Source organism: Panthera tigris, chromosome B1 (assembly GCF_018350195.1).
Source record: "Panthera tigris isolate Pti1 chromosome B1, P.tigris_Pti1_mat1.1, whole genome shotgun sequence".
NCBI classification, from domain to species: domain Eukaryota; kingdom Metazoa; phylum Chordata; class Mammalia; order Carnivora; family Felidae; genus Panthera; species Panthera tigris.
The window spans coordinates 35,733,542-35,756,298 of record NC_056663.1 but is presented as its reverse complement, the minus strand read 5'-3'; the positions used below and the strand labels follow the sequence as shown (position 1 = coordinate 35,756,298).

General features: G+C 52.5%; 1 protein-coding gene and 1 long non-coding RNA gene across 13 annotated transcripts in view; one reads left to right on the top strand and one right to left on the bottom strand.

The window, feature by feature from the left end:
* The window catches only part of DMTN (dematin actin binding protein), a 28,303-nt gene extending 8,870 nt beyond the window's left edge, over positions 1–19,433 (top strand). For 2 of the 12 annotated variants that reach the window (XM_042983295.1, XM_007093878.3), the window contains exons 2-16: positions 7,451–7,656; positions 7,941–8,015; positions 8,385–8,540; positions 9,459–9,503; positions 9,834–9,933; positions 10,294–10,350; positions 10,581–10,733; positions 11,244–11,368; positions 11,985–12,090; positions 15,821–15,885; positions 16,054–16,102; positions 16,289–16,296; positions 16,475–16,540; positions 16,814–16,894; positions 17,059–19,433. In XM_042983295.1, the coding sequence (XP_042839229.1) occupies positions 7,639–7,656; positions 7,941–8,015; positions 8,385–8,540; positions 9,459–9,503; positions 9,834–9,933; positions 10,294–10,350; positions 10,581–10,733; positions 11,244–11,368; positions 11,985–12,090; positions 15,821–15,885; positions 16,054–16,102; positions 16,289–16,296; positions 16,475–16,540; positions 16,814–16,894; positions 17,059–17,172 (1,218 nt within the window). In that variant the 5' untranslated portion in view covers positions 7,451–7,638 and the 3' untranslated portion in view covers positions 17,173–19,433. Of the gene's footprint in view, positions 1–1,474; positions 1,496–2,113; positions 2,186–7,450; positions 7,657–7,940; positions 8,016–8,384; positions 8,541–9,458; positions 9,504–9,833; positions 9,934–10,293; positions 10,351–10,580; positions 10,734–11,243; positions 11,369–11,984; positions 12,091–15,820; positions 15,886–16,053; positions 16,103–16,288; positions 16,297–16,474; positions 16,541–16,813; positions 16,895–17,058 lie in introns of those variants that run through there. The other 10 variants (XM_042983296.1, XM_007093877.3, XM_042983299.1 and 7 more) reach the window with 10 other exon arrangements.
* Positions 19,434–21,047: 1,614 nt separating this feature from the next.
* LOC102971444 lies at positions 21,048–22,720 on the bottom strand. Its single transcript, XR_446498.2, has 2 exons — positions 22,456–22,720; positions 21,048–22,173 (listed from the first exon to the last, which is right to left on the bottom strand). It is a non-coding gene; the product is annotated as an uncharacterized LOC102971444 (long non-coding RNA).
* Positions 22,721–22,757: the final 37 nt, after the last annotated feature.

The following is a 22,757-nucleotide window of genomic DNA, read 5'->3' as shown; positions in this document are numbered from 1 at the left end:
GGGACTGTGTTGCCAGGGTTTGAGAGTCAGGGGAGCAGGGGCAGGTGTAGGAGAAGGAAGGCAGTCATGCTTTGGGAATGGGGAGCAGGGAAGCCACCAGGGAGTGGGTAAATGGGGGGCATACATGTGCACAGCTCAGGGAGGGGGTGTCAGCACGTGATGCCAGTGGTTGTGAGCATGGAGAAAGGGTGCCAAGAGAGGATCAGTGGGTGGGTGGGAGTGGGTGTCAGTAGCACTGTGTGTCACTGTGTGGGGGCCTTGCTGGGAGAGTGGGGGCGTGATCTTGCAAGCAGGGTGCATGGGTTCTGCAACTGTGTTTCAGTGTGGGCTCTTGCCTGTGTGGGCAAAGTGCTATGTCCACATGTGTCTTGCCTCAGTGCTGCTGGCCTCTCCTTATGTTCAACACCTGAGTCAGGCAGTTCACCTGGGGATGGAGGTCTATAGGAATTCCTCTTTTGGAGCTTGTGTGTGTGTGTGTGTGTGTGTGTGTGTGTGTGTGTGTGTGTGTGTGTGTGTGTAAACATCAGAGTAAGGATACCCTCAGAATTCAGAAAGCTGAACTTGGGACTCAAGATCCTTGCATCTCCCTGCAGCTCTATCAATCTACTTTGTACCAGTGGTACCACAATGCACCAACAGAACCAGCTATAAGTAGAGACCAGAGCAGAAGCATGCTGAGGACCAAGTAAGCCTGAGGAGTTGGGGGGCACACAGAAAGAGGGGTCTCTTCAGAAGGAAGGTATAGAGAAAGGATACATCAACACAAGAGAAGTCTAGGAGAAACTGAATGAAAAGATGCATATTTGTGTGAAGTGGGGGGAGTGGAAGGGGCTGCCTGGGCCCAGTCCTGCTGTCATCAGGACCAAAGATGGGGCAGGGCCTTGAGCAGGTGGGTTCTCAGGCTGGGGCCCAGATTCTGGGCCCACCTGCCCTGCCTGATGCTTCAGCAGAGTGTGAGAGGGTGATATATATATATAATGTTGGTATTAGAGGAACACCAACCCTAGTCCTAGCATATTGAACAGGCCTTAAAAAATGGGGATGAGAAGAGAAGGGAAGAAGGGCAGGCATAGGCCTGATGGATGCTCCATGAACTGCTGGCCCAGAGCTGGGAGCCCTCTCCTGGCCTTCTTGCACGTCCTTTTGGAGCAAGCATGGGTGCCCCCTGCGCACGCGTGCAAACAACCACCCACACCCACCCACCCACACGTACCCCCTCAGGCCTCCCTGGCTACTGCTGGTCTGCTCCTGCCCACTCTTCCCCTCTCCACCCCAGGATGGGATGCTGTTTTGGGAACCAGTGACCTAGCTGGCTCCTTCCTTTATTTCTGGCACTGAATTGTTGCCACAGTAACTGTGGGGGTGGGGCTGGGAGCAGGACAGTGTGAAAGGGAAACAGAGCCAAGGGAGGAAAGATGAAGAAAGAGAAGAAAAAGGGAATGGAAAGCAGAGAGTGGAGAAGGAGCAGGGAAGGGGCAAGGCAGGCAGTCACACTGTGAGTGAAACTGGGGAAAAGGGAGAGGGGCAAAGTTCCTGCCCACACTGACCCCAGCCCACTTGGACAGCTCATTTGCCTCGTTTCATAAATTGCTTACTCTCTGCACCACCCGCACCAGGCTGGCTTGACCCTGCCCAGGGGCACAAAGCCCCAGTCCCCCAGTCTCCCTGTTCCTTGTCCACAAGTCAGGCCAGCGGGCAGGAATCTGGGTGGCTCCACCATGTAGGGTTAGCACTACATAAGGTTAGCCCCAAGGCCCAAGTTCAGATTGAAGTAGGATCTTCAGAGACCCACTGAGAAGACTGTCCATTGGCTTTAGCCTGACACAGGCCTGGGTAGCAATTCCAGCTTGCCTTTTATTTGTGTGGCTTTGGCAAGTCAGCCTCTCAGCCACAGTTTCCTCATCTCTAAGTGGGGAAGCCTGGTGTGGAGGGTAAAGAGGATGTTATGAAAGTCCACGGCACAGCGACTGGCACAGAGCCAGCGGGGGTTGGCTTAGGATATGAGCAGAGGCTGGACTGGAGGTCCCCAGCTGTGGTTCTGCCCGCTGAGCCTTCATTTCTACAAGTCCAGGGAGGCACAGCCAGGCTAGTCCTATTTGGAGGAGGAGCCGGCTGGGATGGGTGCAGAGGTCTTATCACCCCCAGCCCAAAGCTGAGAGGTTCTAGTTGCCATGGAGATGCGCAGGTGGGCAATGTGAGGTGGGGCTGGGCTGGTGGCTCAGATAAGGCAATGCTTCGGGGCTGGGGGAGGGTGGGGTGGAGAAGGAGGGATGAGGAGCCCCAGTGTGTGATGGGAGTGAGCAGCTGGGAAGTCCTCTCCACCACCTGGGCTTGCCTGCCTCCACCGCCTTTCTTTCTTTCCCTGTCCTTCCATCCTGCCCTCCCTTCCTGCTGCAGCCTGCCCTTTTGGTCTGGTTCATAGGAAGTTTCTGGGACCGAGGGGGTGCATGTGCATGTGCATGTGCAGACACAAGGGGTGTGTGCGGTCGGGAGAGAGGGTCAGGACTGGAGGAGGGGAGAGTGGGTGTTGACTTGGGAGGAAATTCGCTTTGGGGGAGGGGGCCTCTTGTGGGTGGAGTAAGCAATTGCCTGCATAATGTGATTTGAGAGAAGCCAAGAAATCCCTCCTTTCCTCCCTCTCGCCCTCTCCCTCACTCTCTCTCCTGAGAGAGAGAGAGAGAGAGAGAGAGAGAGAGAGAGAGAGAAACTCCACCCCAAAGCATTTTTCCTTAAAATTTCACCAGAAAGAACTTCACTTCTTAAGGCTAGCCCTAAATTAAAATGTAGTGCCCTGGAAGAGTAAGAGATCAGTTTGTCAGCGTGTTTCCTAACACACTGGGCATTGCCAAGCAGGCTCAAAGGAATGTGGCTCAGAGTAAGGGAGAGGAGACTGAGGCTAAGGGGATGAGACCCAGCACAGGGGACTGCCACAGGGTTGTGGACAGCTCTGGAAAGGCCTGGGCAACAGAGCAGACACATCATTATTTTGAATCCTGTTTCTGAGTGGCTGTGCCTGAAGGCCAGTGTTTGTGCACATGTGAGTGTGGGTTCAGGGCGATTGTGCACTGCAGTGACGTGGCTGGTCTGGTACCCTTCCCCTCACTTCTTGCCTGGGCAGTTACCACTCTGATACACAGTCATTGCCTCATCCTGTACCTCCCTGCCACACACACACACACACACACACACACACACACACACACACACTGGTGCTTGAGGGGAAGGTGCCAGGGCTACCACCAGGCTCAGCCTGAGGCTCAGAACACATGGAAACCCTCAGTTCTCCCTGGCAGCTCAGCCATCCACACTCCCCACCAGACCTTTTCTACTGCCTTTAGCTTCTGCTCACCAACCTGTCAGATCTGTGTATGGCCTTATCTGTCACTTTTCCTGGGAAAATAATGGCCTCCCAATGGGACTGGCCCAGGCTACATGCCTCTGTGTTGTGGATACCCAACTCTCCCTTTCCTCTCCTTCCAGGGAAGCCTAGAGTTTTCTTTCCAAATCCAGCCCTCCACTTGGGCCTGAACCACATGCCTCTCCCCTGCTGGGATCCCTCTTCCCTCTTCAATGCCTACAAGCGTGTTCAGGTCTTCCCTTTCTTTAAACACCTTCAGCCAATCTGGCCTCCTCCAGAGCCACTCTCCAACCCTCTACCACCCTCTGTCACACTCTTCTTGCCTGTGTGCTATCTAGGCCAGCCCTGACAAGGGAGCCTCACTACTCCTCTGGAAATGCTCTCACAGGCCACCAAACCAGAGAGCCTTCACTCCCTGCAACACTTCCCGCCTTCTCTGGGCCAGGGACTCTTGGCTCCATGACCTTCTTTTCTCAGCCCCACTTGCCCACCATTTTTCTCCATATTTATTGCACTCTTACTGTGCACTAGATACACTCCGTGCCCCCAAGGAGCTGGCCATTCCGTTTCACCTCTCCCTTTCATGCCATCTGTGACTATTCTGGTCCCCTTGGTATTTCCCAGGATGCTGGTTTTAAACTTCTTTTCTCCTTTGACAACCTCATGTGCAAAGTACTGTCTGTAGTCAGATGGCTTCCAAATCTCTATTTCCAGCCTGCCCCTCCCTCAACCTCCTGTTCCTCCTGGATGTTCCCATGGGCTCATCGACTGCACCCACCTCGACCTCAAAAAGTGAACTCCATGCTTCCCCTTCTGTCTCTGAGGGCAGCCACCTCCCCCTCCCCCAGGGGTTCTCCAGATCAAGTCTGTTTTGCACATTGTGCCTCTAGGATCTCTCCCTTTTGCCTCCTTTCCATCATGGGCCGCATACCCAAGTCAAGGCCCTCACAAGCCCCTGCCTGACTGCTGCCGTAGCTTCCAGGCTGGTCTCTGTCCACACTGCCCCTTCCTGTCCAGTTCGTCTTCCAGGCTGAAGCCACATTCAAAGCACTGCTTGGGTCTGTCACTTCTTTATTTGAAAAAAGTTTCTAAGCATTCTATGGCTCTTCTTGCCCACAAAATACAGTCTGAATCCCCTAGTCTGGGTTGGAGGCCTCCATAATCTGACCCCTGACCTCCTGCATCAAACATATTTCAACCTTATGAGCTCTATAATTTAGCCATATGTGCTGTTCCCTAGCCAGACCCAGTGCTGCTCCCCGTATCTCTACTTTTGCTCATGCTGCTTTATCTCTCAAGAATCCATTTCTTCGGTTTTTACATGAACTCAAACTGGGCATTCAAGGCCTACCTCGAATACCTCCTCTAAGGGATCTTTTTTATTATTCCTTTCTCAACACCCCAGCAGGAGTGATCCCTCCTCCTGTGACTTCTCATGGCTCCTTATATTATCTTATCTAGCACATGTAATTTTCTGCTTTGCGCGCAAGTTATCTACATACATGCCTCATTTCTGGAGGGGCAGCTTGGCTCCCCTGACTCATCTTTCTGTTCTCCATAAGGCTTATCACTGAGTGTTGTCTGTGGTTACTGAAGAATTAGGTACTCAGGAAGTATTTGATGAATGGATAAAGCAATATATGACTGGGTAGGTGGGTGGATGGATAGGTGGGTGGATGGATGGATGGATGGATGGATGGAAGGATGGGTAGATACATGGATGAATGAGTGTTTGGCTCTAAGGCTAAGCCAAGTATATAGTTAGTTTGACAACGGCTGCTAACACAGTAAAGATCAGAGAGGAGTGAAAAAGAACTAACAGCTCTTGAATACGTATTAGAGTTTACTCTGATCCTCAGACACCTAGTTAAAAGCATTACAAAGTGAGAGCTAAGAAGGCAAGAGAAGGATAAAGCTCTGGAATGGAGTCTTTCCATGGGAACCAAATACCTAGTGTGACTCTGATGGCCAGAGTCCTGTCTTAGACAAGCCTTGACTCTAGAATTTCAAAAAGACTTGAGAAATGTGGCAGATTTTAGTCTATCCCCACAGTGCACCTGACATGGCACTAGGCAGGCACTTTGAATCATGCCAATGCTGAAGACACAGTCATTTTCAGCTCACGACTCTGGACAACTTTTTAACCTGAGCCTCAGTTTTCTCATCTGTAAAATGGGTCTACCTTTGTTGTTGAGGGGGGATGAAACAAAATCATTCTTTTAAAGTCCTTATCAGAGGCACCTGGCTGGCTCAGTTGGTGGAGCACGCGACTCGACTCTTGATCTCAGGGTTGTAGGTTCAAGCCGCACACTGGGCATAGAGATTACTTAAAAATAAAATCTTAAAAAAAAAAAGTGCTTATCAAAGTACCTAACATGACCATTCAAAAAATGATATCTATTGTTATTGTTTTGTCCTCCAGAAGTTAGCACTCATTCTGGTTAGTGAAAAAACATTTTCTGGCATTAGGCAACATATAATCAAGGGCAAAGTTATTCAGGTTTCTTTTTCAGTCCCACTGGAATTCTGAGAAGTGTTATAAGAAGGCCTAGAATAGTAGGGGAGGCCTCCCAGAGGAACAGAACTTAGGATGGCCCCTGAAGGACTAGTGGGTTCTGGGAGACATGGAAGGGGACAGAGAATAGTGGAAAGGGCATGCGCAAAAGCAGGGACATGGGAGTGAGGGCTGCTTTTGCAGCAAGCAGGTGGTTTTGGTGGGGGAAAGAGGGTGAGCAGAAGAATGGCCTGATACAAAGTAACAGGTGATAAGATTGGGAGCACCAATGACCTCAGTCTTTCATTACCCCCTGTGGTAAAGAACAGCTACAGAAAAGACACAAAAGTTCATTAGCCCTTGGGGAAATAGAAATAATAATAGTTAATACTCCACATAGTAGAATTTATAATGTTTTAAGCATTTCACATTTTATAACTTATCTAATACACAGAGCCACCCCATGACATAGATACTATGACTGTCTTCCATTTTACAGATGAGAAATGTAAGTACAGAGAGAGTAAGTAACTTGCCCAAGGTCACACAGCTGCTGAGTAGCAGAGTCTACTCACCCCCAGGTACTCTGGTCCAGAGTTCATGCTGCCTCTTCCCTGTACCTTCTGTAGCCATCAACTCTCTGCACTCTAAGGCCCATGGCCACCATGGCTGGAAAGTCAGCCAGGCATTCACTGAGTGGTTATTATGTGTCTAGTACAGGCAGTGGGGGGATGGGAAGATTGCTAAGGGAATCAGGGATGAAGGGGAAGACATGGACTGTGGCCCCAGGGAACTCATAATCTACTGCAGCAGACAAGACCCAACTCCCCAGGAACAAAGAGGCAGCAGTGCCAGCTGGGATGCCTTCCTGCTGAAGCTAGGGGCCCTGCCTTGTAGAGAAGTAGCAATTCAGAGGACAGCCTCAGCACAGGCAGAAGGCTGTGCAGAGCTGGGATGTGGCCTCGACCCCAAAGGGGACTCTATCAAATGCCTGCAAGTGAGACTGCCTGCTGGACAGGGACAGGGACACCGAATGTGGTGTCCCTCCACACTCCCCTCCCTTTTTCCAGGAGGCCTCCCCCAGCCCATGACAGGGCCACTTCATGCCAAGTCAGTTTCACTGCATCTCCACCCAGTCTGTTCACCTGATAGGTTCAGTAGGTCCCTCAGTGTTAAACCTGCCTGGGATTTGAGACACAGGGGGCACAATGGACAATGGATTGAGTAGGGAGAAGGACAGGCGCCAGCACAGAGCCAGGGAGAGAGGCCAAGGCCGAGAGGAGTGAGAACCAGGGCTTGAAACCGGACTGCAGCCCCAGGGCAGGGCAGGTGTGACAGAGCCGGAATGTGAGGCTGCACCGGAACGGGTGACCCCTGCAGTCATTTCCTTTCCGGCCAGAGAACAATGGCTCAAAAACAAGTGCAGTCCCTCCGCTTTTCCCGCTTTGCCGTCCACACGCGCGCTCGCTTGCTTACCCGGGGCTGAGCGAATGGAAAGCCTGAACCCTGAAGGGCGCTGGCTCCCTTCCGCCCTGCTCTCCAGAGCTCCCAGAGATCCGGGGCCCCACCGCCCTCCCTGGCACGTTCTTCCCTCCCAGGCCCGGCACTCGGTCACCAGCCGGGAGAGTCACTGAGGGATGAGGACGCCACAGCCCGGTGGAACGCACTTTCTGCTCTCGTGGCCCCGAGCGCGCAGCGCCCAGGAGCCGGGCAGAGCCTGACGCCCTGTCGTCAACCCTCGCGCACGGGGCTCTGCGGGTGACCGGACCGGCCAGCTCCCTGCTGCATGGAACGGCTGCAGAAGGTGCGCGGAAGCTGCCCCCCTCCCCGCCCCCCTCCACGTCCCGGCAGTGCGCGGCCTGGGCACCGGGTGGGGCCAGGCTTCCCCGCCGAGGGTCAGGTCGGGAGTCGACGGTGCCACCTGCTGGTTGCCTGCAGAGCCGCACCTCGGGGCCCCAGAGGCCTAGGGAAGCCCTCCCCTGCCCCAGCCCCACCCTCCTTCCCTCCCACCGCCCGGAGGAGAGCCAGCCCGCACCCGGCCCTGGCACGCACGCTCATTCCCACCCGCCCGCCTTTCACTCTCCCCAGCAACCACTTACCTCCCCTGGGAGCGTCAGCTCCTCCCGAGGCTCCAGTGTTCCTGGCTCTCCCTCCAGCATCGTGGTGAGTACTTCTCGGCCACCAGCACCCCCAAGCTGGGACAGGGATGGGGTGGGGACACTGCTGGGCCACTTCACCCAGAGCCTCCCTGACGATGGTCCTGCCAGGGCTGGTGGGCAGAGAGAACCCAGAAATGCAGAGAAGGTTCTCCACACCCCCCTTCTCTGGTCTGGTCCTGCCTCATTGTACCCAAAATGCTAGGCGAAGGATTATCGTTTTGTAAGGTGACTCTCTAAACTCTTAAAATTAAAATAATAGAATTATTAACTTTTAAGAGTTGACATCTCAGCTGGCTGCCCATTTTCTTCCTAAGGCCAGTATTCTAGGTGAGGCTTTTGGCACATCTGTTCCATTCACACCATTTCCCTTCAGGCCAAGATGGACAATCAGGTGCTGGGCTACAAGGACTTGGCTGCCATCCCCAAGGACAAGGCCATCCTGGACATCGAGCGGCCTGACCTCATGATCTACGAGCCCCACTTTACCTATTCTCTCCTGGAACATGTGGAGCTTCCCAGAAGCCGGGAGGTGAGGGGTGGGAGGCTCCTCTTGGACAGGACTTGGGGGAAAGGGTTCCCCCAGCCACACCGGGTAGGAGGTGGAATCCCTCTGACGCTTCCTTTCCTGGTGGCCAGACTCCACAACAAGAAAAGGAACTGTGGGCAGAAATCAACCAATGGTCAACCCAGTGTTTGTGGAGAGCAGGCAGAGACAGGCCGGAGGCTGGAGGATAACCTCCATGCAGACAGTGGGGAGGCCATGTTTGAATGGCAGCCTCACAGAGCCGGTGGGAGGGGGGGGGTCATGGAGGAAAAGGGTGTGAGTGGACAGAAAAAGCGAATTTGCCAAAAGCCCTCAGGAGCACTGGACGAGAAGGCTGGAATTCCTAGCTGAGTGACCTGTGTGAAAGTATGGTTTCAGTTTCCCCTCCTGTAAATCGAGGCAATACATCTGCCCTCCCACCTCACCAGCTATTTAAGTATGAGAGAGAACTTGTGGCAGCTACTTCGTAAGCCGCGTTCCAGAAAGGGGTAGTGTCATGACTGAACTGTGGGCTGGGGGCAGGCTGGGGGCTACCCTGCTGGGAGCCCAGACCCCATCCTGGCTGCTTGTGGGTCTTGTCCCTTCCCCTGGGCGCTAGGCTCTGAGGACAGGGTCAGAGCCACCTTCAATTGGCCCTCAGAGCACAAGCACACTGCTCCAAGATCCATGGCTTCTTCGTACATCCAGAGAAAGAGAGGGCTCTGCCCAGGAGAGCACTAGGATGAAGAAGGATGGAGGGCCAGTTCTGGGAACTGGCAAGGACTGAGAGAGAAGAGGTGGCTCAGAAATTGGCCAGGCAAGGGTGCAGAGTTGGGCGGGGGATGAAGTGGCCCTTCCGGGGCTCTAGGGATGAGGATTTACCCCTACCCTTGTGGCTCTGACCAGCCTCCTCTCCATCCGCAGCGCTCACTGTCACCCAAATCCACATCCCCCCCACCATCCCCAGAGGTGAGTCTGCCCCACACCTGACACTTGCCCGGCTCCCCTCCCCCACACATATGCAGAGCCCATGGGATGACCTCATCCTGTTGCTGACCAGCTCTGTGTCCATCTGTCTGTCTGACCCAGGACCTCATTTAACCCTTTCTCCCTGGGTCAGACATCATCAGTAGGTCGAGTCCTTGGATACCCTTCCTCTGCCCTGGGGTTGGGGGCTTGTGGGCCGTTAGGGTGGGGGGGACAGAGATGGTGGAGTCAGGTGAAGCAGTGTCTCTCTGGGTTGGAGAGGGTAGGGTGGGAGACCTGGGAGCTTCAGTGAACCACACTTCTGTTCTGCAGGTGTGGGCAGAGAGCCGGTCCCCTGGAACCATCTCTCAGGTTTCAGCCCCAAGAGCCACTGGGACCCCACGGACCAGCCTACCCCATTTCCACCATCCTGGTAAGCTTTACTGTCATTGTGGCTGCACCCTTTCCCTGGGACCTCTTTTTCCTGCAGGAACCCAAGCTTTTTACTGTCCGTCCCCCACTCTCTGGGGTATATGCTCACTATGGAATTGGCTGGAACCCCTGATGGCAGGACCACAGGTGGATGGTGCCTTCCCTCCCACCCAACTAGAAAAGTGGGAAAAGTCCCAATCCCCTGAGGGACAGCTCTAGGAACTCCAGTTCTGTCTTGGCTCTTGGCAGGAGCCCATGAATTTCCTGCCTTCTTCCATTCCATTTGTGCCTCCTCATTGGCCTGGTCTCACCGACCATCAGCATATCCTCCTTCTCATCTGCTCTTGCTCCCTGTCCACAGAGACAACCCGCCCAGATTCCAACATCTACAAGAAGCCACCTATCTACAAGCAGAGAGGTGAGGGTTCCCCTCACTGACCTGGGCTGCTTTGCGCCACCGGCTAGGGGACCGTGGGAGAATAGCTGTTCATAACAGCATATAACCTCTGCTCTGTATTCTTTGCTGTGTGTTGTGTTTACACCCATGGTCTCACAGGTGTGAAAGGGGACAGGAGAGGGAGTTAGGGGCTGGGCTAGGCCGAGGTGGCCTGGCAGGGGGTATGGGCTGACCCTGACCTTCACCTGCAGAGTCCATGGGAGGGAGCCCTCAGAGCAAGCACCTCATCGAGGACCTCATCATCGAGTCCTCCAAGTTCCCTGCAGCCCAGCCGCCTGACCCCAACCAGCCAGCCAAGATTGAAACCGACTATTGGCCATGCCCCCCGTCGCTGGCCGTCGTGGGTAGGACACTGTGTTGGAGAGGGGAAAGGGAGGCCTGGGATACTGCCTCCCGAGAGCCGCTGTTGAAGCTCCATGAACCCACCCTCTCCCCATGCCCACCCCACGTCCTTCATGGCCCTCTCAGCTCATCGCCCTTCCCTGTGGTCCAATGGCTCTTGGTGTGTGTGGCCCTGCTTGTTAGTCTTTCATTCACTTTCCTTTCATTTGGCCACTCAGCAGACATTTACCAGAAGTCTGCCTCCCAAGCTCTGTGACAGGAGCTCTGGGAAAGAGAAAGAGGAGCAAGACAAGGGCTTAGTCCCCTGTAAATTTAAGTCATGTGAATGTGCATTGCCTACTCAGCTTTACCACAAGGCTAGAAAACGTTACCTTTATTTTATTTTTTTACAAAATAATTTGTAGTGTTCTCTTCAAGGTGCAGCCCAGTTGCCACACACAAAGCCAGCACCTGACAAATGCTTGTTGAGCGAATGGCTGATTGATGAGCCTACTTTTGCCTGTGTTCCCCAGAGACAGAATGGAGGAAGCGGAAGGCATCGAGGAGGGGCGCAGAGGAAGAGGAAGAGGAGGAAGATGACGACTCTGGGGAAGAGATGAAGGCTCTCAGGGAGCGTCAGAGAGAGGAACTCAGTAAGGTAGCATCTCACTACCCCCCAGACACCCTGCCTATATCTTCTTGGGGACAAAAGTTCTGGTTCACTAGCTGTTCTGTTCTGAATGGTGTCATGCCTGAAGAACATCCTTGTAGGAACACAAGGACCCCCCCTTCTTCCCAGGACTTCAGCTTGCTGCTACTGAATGGACACCAGGACCTCGTGCTGCTTTTGGGAAACACTAGTTAATTTAGGGTCAAAAGGAAAGAAAAGGGTGCTCCCTCACAGTGCTAGGCTTCAGTAGGCTAAGTTCACAGGAAGAGGAGCAAGGAGAGAGCAGGCCACTGGTCTCCAGAGCAGGAGAAAGGGTGTTGGGGGTCCTGGAAAGGTCACTGACGGTGGCACGGACTTGTGCTCTGGGATGCAGAAGCCACTAGGATACAGTTACGATGAGCTGCGCTGATTCCTTGCTCTCCAGGGTGGCCAAACCCAGTGTGGCAGTGCATCAGACAGTGACAGGCCCCACAGGCTCCAGGGCACCACCGAGCCACTCGGAAACCAGTCCCCAGTCCTGCCTGCAGATACCCAGCTCTGAACCTTTTGGAGATGAGAAATGAGGGTAGAAGTCTTGGACCCATCTTCCTTTCTCCTTCTCCAGGTTACTTCCAACTTGGGAAAGATGATCTTGAAAGAAGAGATGGAAAAGTCATTGCCTATCCGGAGGAAAACTCGCTCTCTGCCTGACCGGACACCCTTTCATACCTGTGAGTGCCACGGGGTGGGGGGGCTCCGAATCACCTGGCCAGACCTTGAGGCCAGAATCGGAGTCTGAGTTTGTTTATCATATGCCCAGCTCTGTGCTCCTGCGGTGTAAGGGACAAAAGATCATGTCACTGGCTCAAGGCACTCGTGTTCTCCTTAGGGCAAGAATGCCAGTCGTGGAATAAGACTAAAGCAGAATTAGCAAATTTTGTTTAACTTATCAAACACTTATTGTGTGTTCAACATATGCTAGACATTGGGGATTATAAAGAGTCGAAAATATAGTCCTGTCCTTCAGTAGCTCCTGGTCCATGGGGAAGCTGACATGAGAATTACGGTCAGTGCAGTTTGGGGAGGTGTTGTGGTGACATGAGAGGCACACAGTGAGTGCTTCGAGAGGATCGTGACTGGGCCTGGGGCTGGAGGGTCGGGGAGGAGGGTAACTAGGTCTTGAAGAGAAAGAGTGAGTGGGGGAGAAGGGCATTGTGGACACAGGACAGTGTGCGAGCAAAGGCAAGGAACAGGAAACATCCTGGCCACCTTACAGGGCCTGCAGGAGCCTGCAGTTACAGAGCCTAGAGTGTGCCTTGGGGTGGCAGGGATTAGCCAGAGAGACGGGGCGGGGGGGGGGGGGTGGCCTGGGCTTTGGGTACTAAGCCCTCTAAATCACTGGAGTTTAGCCTGGACTTCCCTAGAGCAGGGCGGCTGCAGCAGAGGGAGGGAGAGCAGAAAGCCCAAGCTGCAGCAATGAGGCCTCTAAAAGCCTAGCCTCAGGAGCCACCCAGCATCACTCCTCTGCATCCTATTGGTCAGAGCAGCTCATGGGACAGCCTAGACTCAAGGGAGGGGAGAGGCATTCCACTGCCTGATGAAGGCAGTGGTACAGAGGCTCATGGGCTGGAAGAAAATGTGCAAGCCATCTTTGGAGACACTCTACACATTTCCCAATAGTCTGGATAAGGACTAAAACTGTACATAGGTTCAGAGGAGAGGCAGTGGGTTTGAGAAATATATAGGAGGTGGAATCAACTGGACTAAGTGGTTGACTGGCTGTGGGAAAGGAGAGCCGAGTCAGGGTCTTGGCTTGGGTGCTAGGTGGGGACATACCTGGAACTGATGTGATGAGGGAGGAAGGGGTTGGATGAAAGATGAAGGGACTGGTTTAGAACATGTTGGGCTTGAAGTACATGTAGGTGAAAGCCGGGTCTTACTGAGTTGGAAGCTTGAAGGGCAAGTTGAGTCTTCAGCTTGTATGTAGTGGTAAGACCCCCAGCAATGTCCAGCTGGAGGTCCCAGGAGGAGGCCCAGCCTCAGGATGTGGGAGGTGAGCCTTAAAAGGCCCCTTTCTCTGAGGGCTGGGGACTCGGGTCTGGGAGCAGGCCCCATGGGAAGTTGAGGTTGTCTGCTGAGCGGAAAGAGGGTGAGGCTGGGTGAGATTGGAAAGGTTAGGACCAGACGCTGCAGGGGAGGGGAACCGTTGCCAGTCTTTCGGACTGTAGTGATGATCATCCACGCAGTGTGGGCCTTATCTCTGTGGCCTGCAGGCAAGAGGAGCTGGCTGATCCAGGGTTAGAGTTTCATAAGGCAGGTGTCAAGGGATGAGGGGCTGGGTGAACTGCTGAGTGGTGGTGAAAGTGGTTATATACCCCGCCATGGGTCAAAGGTCCCAGGGGAAGCGGGGAGCAGGGGGATCAAGACACTGGAGGTCCCCATGAGACTGATGGACAGATGTGCTGGGAATGAGGCTGCAAGGAAGCCGCAAACAAGAAAGGTGCTGTGGCTGCAAAGTGGGATTCCCAGGCTTCAAATGTGCAGCAGTTGGGGACAAGACCTAGGGGGTGGCCATTTGGAAGGGCTGCCTGATGGGGCTGAGTTGAAGGCCACAGAGGGGGTGGGATTCAAGGAGCCGTAAGGGTCATATGTGCTTGGACATCCACAGGGTGACTGAAGGTCCCCAGGATGATATTTCAGTAGGATTGGGAAGAGTTACAGTAAGGCCTTTTTAGAGAATGTAGAATAGTGAAGGCCGGAAGAAAGAAGCAGATAGAGAGATGTCCCAAAGGTTGGATTCAATCTTCATGTTCTACCAGAATTTGCTATTCAGTCAAAATTAGCTCTTTAACTTCCATTTTGGCCTTGCAGAGTTGAATGGCCAAATATCTACCACACCATCATGTTTGGCATCCCTGAACTCCTATGTGACCACTGATCACATGACTGCTTGACTGCTTATGTTACTGTCATAGCTAATCAGCCTCAACAGTTTCAGAATTGTGAACAGGCATGTCATTCTGACTTGATGGTAGTGTTGAAATGGTCACTTTCAAACGTAAATGAGCATTCTAAAAATAATTCCAAGTGAAAATCTTCTGATATGCTTTGTAGGTTGAAATTCTATCATTCATTTGAAATATAAATGTATACTTATCACAGAAATGAAATGCTTCAATAGTGAATGATCATTGTAGAAACAGATAATTTCCTATACAAAAGTAAGAAGTATTTAAAAAAATTTTTTTAACGGTTCTTTATTTTTGAGAGACAGAGACACAGAGTGTGAGCAGGGGAGGGGCATAGAGAGAGACAGAGAGAGGGAGACACAGAGTCCAAAGCAGGCTCCAGCCTCTGAGGTGTCAGCATAGAGCCTGATGGGAGCTTGAATTCACAAACTGTGAGGTCATGACCTGAGCCGAAGTCGGATGCTCAACCCACTGAGCCATCCAGGTGCCCCTTAAAAGAATGTTTTAAGAAGACAATTCCTTATAATTTTGAATCTGTCAAGGCTGAACCTTCAAACAAATTGTTTATCAGGGCACATGTCTGGCTCAGTTAGAGGAGCATGTGACTCTTAATACTGGGGTTGTGAGTTCAAGCCCCACATTGGGTGTAAAGATTACTTACATAAATAAATACATACACTTTAAAAAAATGTTAATCAAAATGATTGCCATAGATTGCCAATGATTTCTAGCATTTGGACATGAAAGAGTTTTGAGATCTGGGCAAACTAAGAATCTTAGGTACAAAGTTCTCTTTAGGAAAACCTGTTACTGAAAACCAACAATATGTAGAGATAGAACGCCTAATGATCCTATGAAATGTGTAAGTTCAAAGTGATATCTGATCTTGCACACGTGAAGTCCCTCTCTAGATATTTTTAAGTGATCTCTACACCCAGCATGGGGCTCAAACTCATGACCCTGAGGTTGAGAGTCGCATGCTCCACCCACTGAGGCGGCCAGGCGCCCCGCAAACATGGTGTATACGGACTTCTGTGCTAGTATACTGCTGCCACAGTCTAGCAGCTGATGGCGCTGAGGAAATGATCGTTTCTGTATGATAACGTCATACATCTGAAATGTGATTACTAGCATTGCTAATTGTAAATTATGATTCCATCCGTCATTTTGATGAAATTTCAGATATATTTCTGTAGTCCAGAGTTTCATCTTATGACGGTGAGCCTCATCATCTGACTGTCACTGGCCAACTATCAGTTTTAACACTTGGGCATTTCGTCCAGATGTGTGTTTGTTTAGAGAGACAGCCCAGAGCTGCCAGCACAGTGCCGCTTGCTGAAGGTAATGGGCAAGAGCCAAAAGCCAACAGGGGCTCCCGGGGCCCCCCAGGTCTGCCCTTCACGGCCCTGCCTCTGGCAGGGGAGGCCAGGGAGGCAGCCCTCTCAGGAATGGCTGTCCAAAGGCACCGACCAGCCCTCTTGCTCTCTTCCAGCCCTGCATGCAGGAACATCAAAATCATCTTCTCTCCCCGCCTATGGCAGGACCACTCTGAGCCGGGTAAGGTCCCAGACCAGAGATCACCGCCTGCCAGGGAAGAGTGTGTCTTTGGGCACCTCTGAGGGACTGAGCTACTTGGGCATCCTGAGGGCACAGGAGACCCTTAAAGTGAGGGGGAACAGTGTGGAATCCTCCAGCTTCCTTCTGATCCCTTCATGTCCTTTCTAGCTACAGTCCACAGACTTCAGCCCCTCTGGGAGTGAGACTGGAAGCCCAGGTGAGAGGCAGGGCCATCCAATACCAGGCGAGCAGGGAAAGAAAGGGGCCTCAGCAGGCCCCAGGGCAGCTCGGCGTCTGTGATGTGGGCTGGGCTGTGACTGGAGGCTGGGGAGGCTGAGCTGGCAGGCTTGGAGGCCTGCTGACCTTTGAGCTACCTCCAGACAATGACTCTTCTCTCCCACAGGCCTGCAGGTGAGTGCCTCCTGGAGGGGAACACATGGAGCAGCAGAAGCCATGGATGAGTGACAGGCAGCATTGGGGGCGGGGGGTGTGGGGCCACAGAGGCCTGGTAAGGACTCGAGAAGCCCAGGGTAAGGCTGGGGAGGTCTCCCTGCCCCACTCTGGCTCACTGCGGCTTTGGTCTCCCCAGAACGGAGAGGGCCAGAGGGGGAGGATGGACCGGGGGAACTCCCTGCCCTGTGTGCTGGAGCAGAAGGTGAGGGGCAGGGGCAGAGTCAGGGGTGGTGGGCCGGGGACAGAACCATCTACAGTGGGGGTGGGCCAGCCAGCCGGGGGGAGAAGCCAGGGAAGTGAATGCACTAAGGGGTCGATGATGGGAGGGGCAGCAGGGAAGTTGGGGGACATGGCTGGCAAAAATGGCATGAGCCCTGAGGGCCCCTACAGGCTGATAAGGGGCCCAGGGAATTGAAGGGTTACACTGACAGGAAACTCTATGAGCCTAAGACTGCCCCTTCCCCTCCCTGCCCAGATCTATCCCTACGAAATGCTGGTGGTGACCAATAAGGGGAGAACCAAACTGCCTCCAGGTGTGGATCGGATGAGGCTTGAGGTATGCGGAGGAAATGTGTGGGGTGGGCTTAGGTGCCACTAATGGGGTGCCTTCCCCTGCCTGATGGGGAGAACCGGGGGCCTCTTTGAGTGCTCCCTTAGTCATTTGGCCAGCCCCACCCTGCGCCCCTGTTCCTAAGCTGCCTCTGCGTGTCCCCTCTACAGAGGCATCTGTCTGCGGAGGACTTCTCAAGAGTATTTTCCATGTCTCCTGAAGAGTTTAGCAAGCTGGCCCTGTGGAAGAGGAATGAACTCAAGAAAAAGGCCTCTCTCTTCTGACCACCCCTCCCACTCCTTGACTGACCCTGTCCCCTGCTGCTTCAGGGCTCTGGAGCTGGGGTCACTAGACCCCAAAGCATCATCCCTTGGGGGAGCAGGGAGGTGGGGCAGAGGTAGGGTTGGCTCCATTCCCCAGGTGAGGAGGAACCAAGACCTCTGTAGTGCTGGGGTTGTAGGACATGAACTTGCTTCCCCATAATGAGCTAGGGGGGGCCTCCTTCCCTCATCCCTGGTCCTCACTGCACAGGGCAAACCCAGTCTGGACTCCAGCACACACAGAGTTAATGTTTGTACCCTCTCCCCACCCCAACCTCACATGAAGGTCCCCACAAGAGAGTGAGGAGAAACGAGGCAGCATTAGTGGTCAGGCATGTTGGCTGTCTTGACCAAATGGGTGGGTAGGACCCTCGGACCTGCTAGGAGGCAGGTGAGGGTGGGAAGCATCCAGGCAGGCAGGGAGAGCCCCAGGATGCTGTGTGCACCCAAGCACGCCTCCTCACCTCACCTTGGACAGCTTCCCCTACACCTGGGCCTCTGGCTTCTCTGACTCTTAGCAGGAGCAGGCTTGAACTCAGCCTCTAACAAGGAGGCCACCCTGCCCTCCAGCTCACCTTGTCCTCTCCTTGTGACCCCTAAGCTTCAGAGCCTCTTGCTCCAGCCCTGTGGCTTCCCCAGAAGCCTTGGCTTAGAGTGGAGATGTTGCAGAACCTCAGCCCGCCGTCAGCCTGCAGGCAAAGTCCGCTAGACTTCTAGCACCCAGGTCCCGGGCAGAACCCAGGCCTTCAGGCTCCTTGGATGGGATCAAGAGGCCAGGCTGAGTGTCCTGGCTAGCAGGTCCCGTCCATTCCCACGCATCCCCCACCACGCTGTCTAAAGAATGTAATTTATTGGGGCACCTCCCCAGCTGCTTTCTCTCCTAACTCTCTGCCCTACTTTAATCACACTCCCAGCTTTTCTTCTCTACAGAAACATATGTGTATATAATTATATATATATTTTCGCCTGGGGCTGGGTTTGGTACCTGCCCAGACTCTGGCATCCCTTTCCACTGTGTGTGTGTGTGATAATGCTGTGGGAGGGGGACTCTGCTTGGAATTAAAAGGTTGCACTGGGCCCCCAAATCTATCTGTTCTTTCTGAGTCACCAGATCTGGGAAGGAGGGAGAGGTGACACCAGGATGAGGAAATCCATGGGAGTGAGGGTTCAAATGGGGAGTACGTAGGGTCGGAAGAGGTGGGGACAGCACACACACTGCCCTCAAAAGCAGGAGCTAGCATAGCAGGGTCCCGTCTGCCTCCTCTTCTGGGCTGTGTGATGGTGGTGTGGAGGAAGGGCAGAAAGTCACACTGTGGAGCCTGATATAGGAGCCAGCTGGGAGGAAAGCTTGTCTGTCCTCTGCTGAGGCCCTATATACTCACCTTGGCAGTCAAGCTCATCAACACCTGACGTGAATGCACCCTCTGGGGCCTAAGATACTCACCGTTCAATGGGGAGGCCAAACACACAGAGTTCAATGGTGTAGGAGTAGGCGGTGAGCTGACTTGTGAAGAGCAGGCGGGGAAAACCAATCAGTGGAGAAATGCTGGGTGAGATCTAGCGGACGGCTGGTTAAGTGGAGGCTGAGGGAGGAGGTGGGTCACATGGTCTTGGTTGACTTAGCAAGGCCTCCGGTGGCCAGGGAACCAGAGACAGGGAACCGGAGACAGTCTACCCTCCGGTAGACAGGGAACCGGAGTGTGGAGGTGGGTGGAGGAGGTGAAGATTGGAAGATCAGAGGACTTCAGGTGTGGATGCTTGAAGGGAGGGGCTGGGCTCACCTGGCCAGAACAGAACCCAGATGTGGGTGCATAAAGAGGTGCGCATTCAGAAGGTCTAGGTGAGCTGGAGTATGAACCTAAGAGCTGGAACCTGATTCCAGTCTGCTACCCCTGAGACGAATTTCTATCCCCTTTGGCTGAAACAAAAGCAAAGGGGATAAGAATCCCTCCAATGCAGACAATTATTTTAAGCTGTAGAAGCTCTCATACGTCTACAACATGGTTTTATCCTTTCAACAACCTGCAAGGTAACAGCATAGATCATTTTAATCCTTTTAGGCAATGAGAAAATTGTAGAAGAGTTCAGCCGAAGCTTGAAGGTACGTGTAAGTGAATGAGTGGAGAATGGAGACAGACATCCAGGTTTCATCACTGTTAACCCAGGACTTTCCCCAACGTAGTTCCCTCTCAAGGGGTAGCAAGGAGGGCCGACTAGGAGGCGTAGAGAGAATAGTCTCCAACGCCAGTACCCAGTTTTAGGTGTTCAACCAATGTTTGGAGGGCTTACCCTGTTCCAACATTAGAGATTCAGCAGTGACAAGGCCAGCATCCTCAGGGCCACGGAACTCCCAGGGTGTTGAGCACCAAGGGATGCTGAGGCAGTGTTTGATCACAGTTCACTGGGAGATGCTTTTGGTGGGGCAGACTGCATGCTAACACCTAAAGGATTTTAAGTTCCTGAGATTTGGAGACCTGAAGTGGAGGTGGGTCCCTAAAACAAAACCTTAGAAGAATCTCTCAGTGCCTCTTCCTGCAACACACACACACACACACACACACACACACACACACACGTACGCAGGCACATGCACATGAACAGATACAAAATCTTCATGATTAATTAGTGGTTTGCAAAACTTTTTTCAAAAAGTGTATCTTGGGGGCACCTGGGTGGCTTAGTTAAGCTTCTGGCTTTGGCTCAGGTCATGGTATCACGGTTCGTAGGTTCGAGCTCTGCATCATGCTCTGCTGTCAGTGCAGAGCCTGCTTCGGATCCTCTTTTCCCCTCTCTCTCTGCCCCTCCCCTGCTCACACTCTCTCAAAATTAAATAAAAACACTAAAAAAGTAAAAATTACATCTTATTATTAGTAATTGGAATACATTTATAAATAGAATTTTATAGTTAATTATAAAAATGAGTGAGAACAAAGAAGCTCTGATGAATAAAAATTTTTGAGATTTGTATATGACAGTTGCCCTTTTTTGTTGCATTTGGCTGTACAGTATCAGGAAAATCCTGATTCATACAGATAAGTAGTTACAAAATTGTGGTGGTTTAAAAATGCACACAAATCCATTCTCATTCCTCCCATCGAGTGGCAGTGTCCATGCCCCCTCTTCTTGAATCAGGGCTTAAGTGACTTGCACCTTTAAAACTATTCACCCTCCAATAGCCTTCCACCCTCATTTAAACTGACAGGAGGGAAGGCTTTATTCAAAGGTCTTCTCCCCAATGAACTAATCTGTCAGACTTTAACTACAGTTGACCCTTGAACAGCATGCAGGTTAGGGGTGCTGACTCCTCCGTGCAGTCGAAGATCCACATACAACTTCTTACTGCCCCCAAATCTAACTGCTAATAGCCTGTTGACCAGAAGGCTTACTAACATAAAACAGTTAATGAACACACGTTTTGTATGTTATATGCACTATATACTGTATCCTCAGAGTAAAGTAAGCTAGAGAAAAGAAAATATTATGAAAATCACAAGGGAGAGGAGTACTTGGCTGGCTTGGTCAAAAGAGCATGCAACTGTTGATCTTGGGATTGTGAGTTTTAGCCCCACATTGGGTGCAGAGATTACAAACACACACACACACCAAAAAAATAAGGGCACCTGGGTGGCTCAGTCAGTTAAGTGTCCGACTTCGGCTCAGGTCATGATCTCACGGTTCCTGAGTTGGAGCCCCACATTGGGTTCTGTGCTGACAGCTCAGAGCCTGGAGCCTGCTTTGGATAGTGTGTCTCCCTCTCTCTCTCTTCCTCTCCCCCACGTGTGCTCTCTCTCTCTCAAAAATAATAAACATTAAAACAAAAAACAAAAACACACATAAAAAACCTTTTAAATTTTTTTTTAAAAAGAAAAAATCTTAAGGATGAGAAATTACAGACAGAGTGTTGCACTGTATCTAAAAAAATGCATGTATAAGCAGACCTGTACGGTTCAAACCCATGTTATTCAAGGGTCAACTGTACATCAGTGGGCTCCAACACTTTTGGCATATAACACATGTTTCCGCTAACATTTATTAGAAGTTCTAAGACAAAATTTTTAAAGTGAAGCCAAATGAAAGGTTATGAATTCCTGATGCACTTTCACTATATCCCAGAGTTTCTTGGGGAAAGCTGATTTAATCCATTCAGCTGCTTCCCTTACCTATGAGGAAGCTGGCCCAGAAAAACACAGTGCAGGACTGGACTCAGGTCTCCAGCTCTCCAGGTGGCCTCTCTGTACACAACAGGCTTGTTTCTTCCCTTTGTTCTTACACATTCTGTCCTGAAAGCTTCCTCTCGTTTCCCATAGGGCTCCTCACAGGGGCCCATTTGCAGATGGACTATTTTAAAAGGTCTCTTTTTCCCAGGCAGTTGTCAGAGAACTGAGATCCAAATGCCAGCTCTGGATGGGCTGGGCAGAACCCTGCCCCCCCCCCCCCCCCCCATCCCTCGTGACTTAGCCTGGACTCCAGGCTCCACTCCAGGGTACACAGCCATCTCTGGACAGGTCGTTGTCTCCTGGGCCTCAGCCTGACTGGTAAATGGAGCCCAAAAGGCAGGGCTAGTGCGGTGAAGCCCCAAGACCCCCTCCCCCCAGCTCTAGGTCCTACAGCTTTGTGATAGAGGCTACCCCTCACCCTCTCATCAGATGTCAGTGGTCAGCAGAAATACATTTTGAACAGATATCAGCCCTCTTCTCAGAAAGATCTTTCCATTCCTGAGGGTTGGAGGTGGAGGTGGTAGGGAAAATGGGCTTTAAACTGTCAAGAGTTGCTGCTCCAGACGTTCCAGGAAACCCTGCTCTTGTTGAGGGTTCTGCCTGTGTAATTCTTGGGCTCACCTTGCCCTGGTAGGGGGCGCCTCAACATGGGAGACCCATCTTCTGTTTCTTTCCTTGGTGCTGCTAGAAGGGCAACCGGGCCAGTTGTCGCTTCCTCTGCAGAACCTCTGCACCAGTGGTGTATCCACTTAAAGGAACAAGCAACAAGTGAAATTAATTTTAATAATCTAGTCCGTTTAACCCAATATATCTAATATATTACGATTTCAACAGGTAATCAACATCAAACATCATCAGTGAGCTATTTTACATTTTCTTTGTGTACTAAGTCTTAAGAATCCGAGGTGTACTTGACCTTCGGCACATCTCAATCAGGCCTAGCGCGTTTGTTTCAGGGCTCCACAGCCTCATGCGGCCAGTGGCTACTGTGTTGGGCAGAGGGCGGGGGCAGGGGCATCTAGAGACTTACAGGATCCACAGACGTTCTCAAGCCTCTCTTCCTCGGGAGGAAGAAACCTCCCGGTCCCACTCGCCCTTCTCGCTGCCATCTGGCTCCCCAGGGAGCCCTGGCAGCACTTGAAGGCGCCCCTCCGCTGCGACGCCGGGCTTCAGCGTCCCCCCTGGCTCTCCACGGGCGAAACACGTCGGCGCCCGGCCTCCTTCCCGACCACGCCGGGCCGGGCCGGGCCAGGCCGGGCCGGGGCTGGGGCGGTGGGCAGCGGTTGCCCCGGCGGGCCGAGGCGGGGCGGGCCAGGCAGGGCCCCGCCTCCT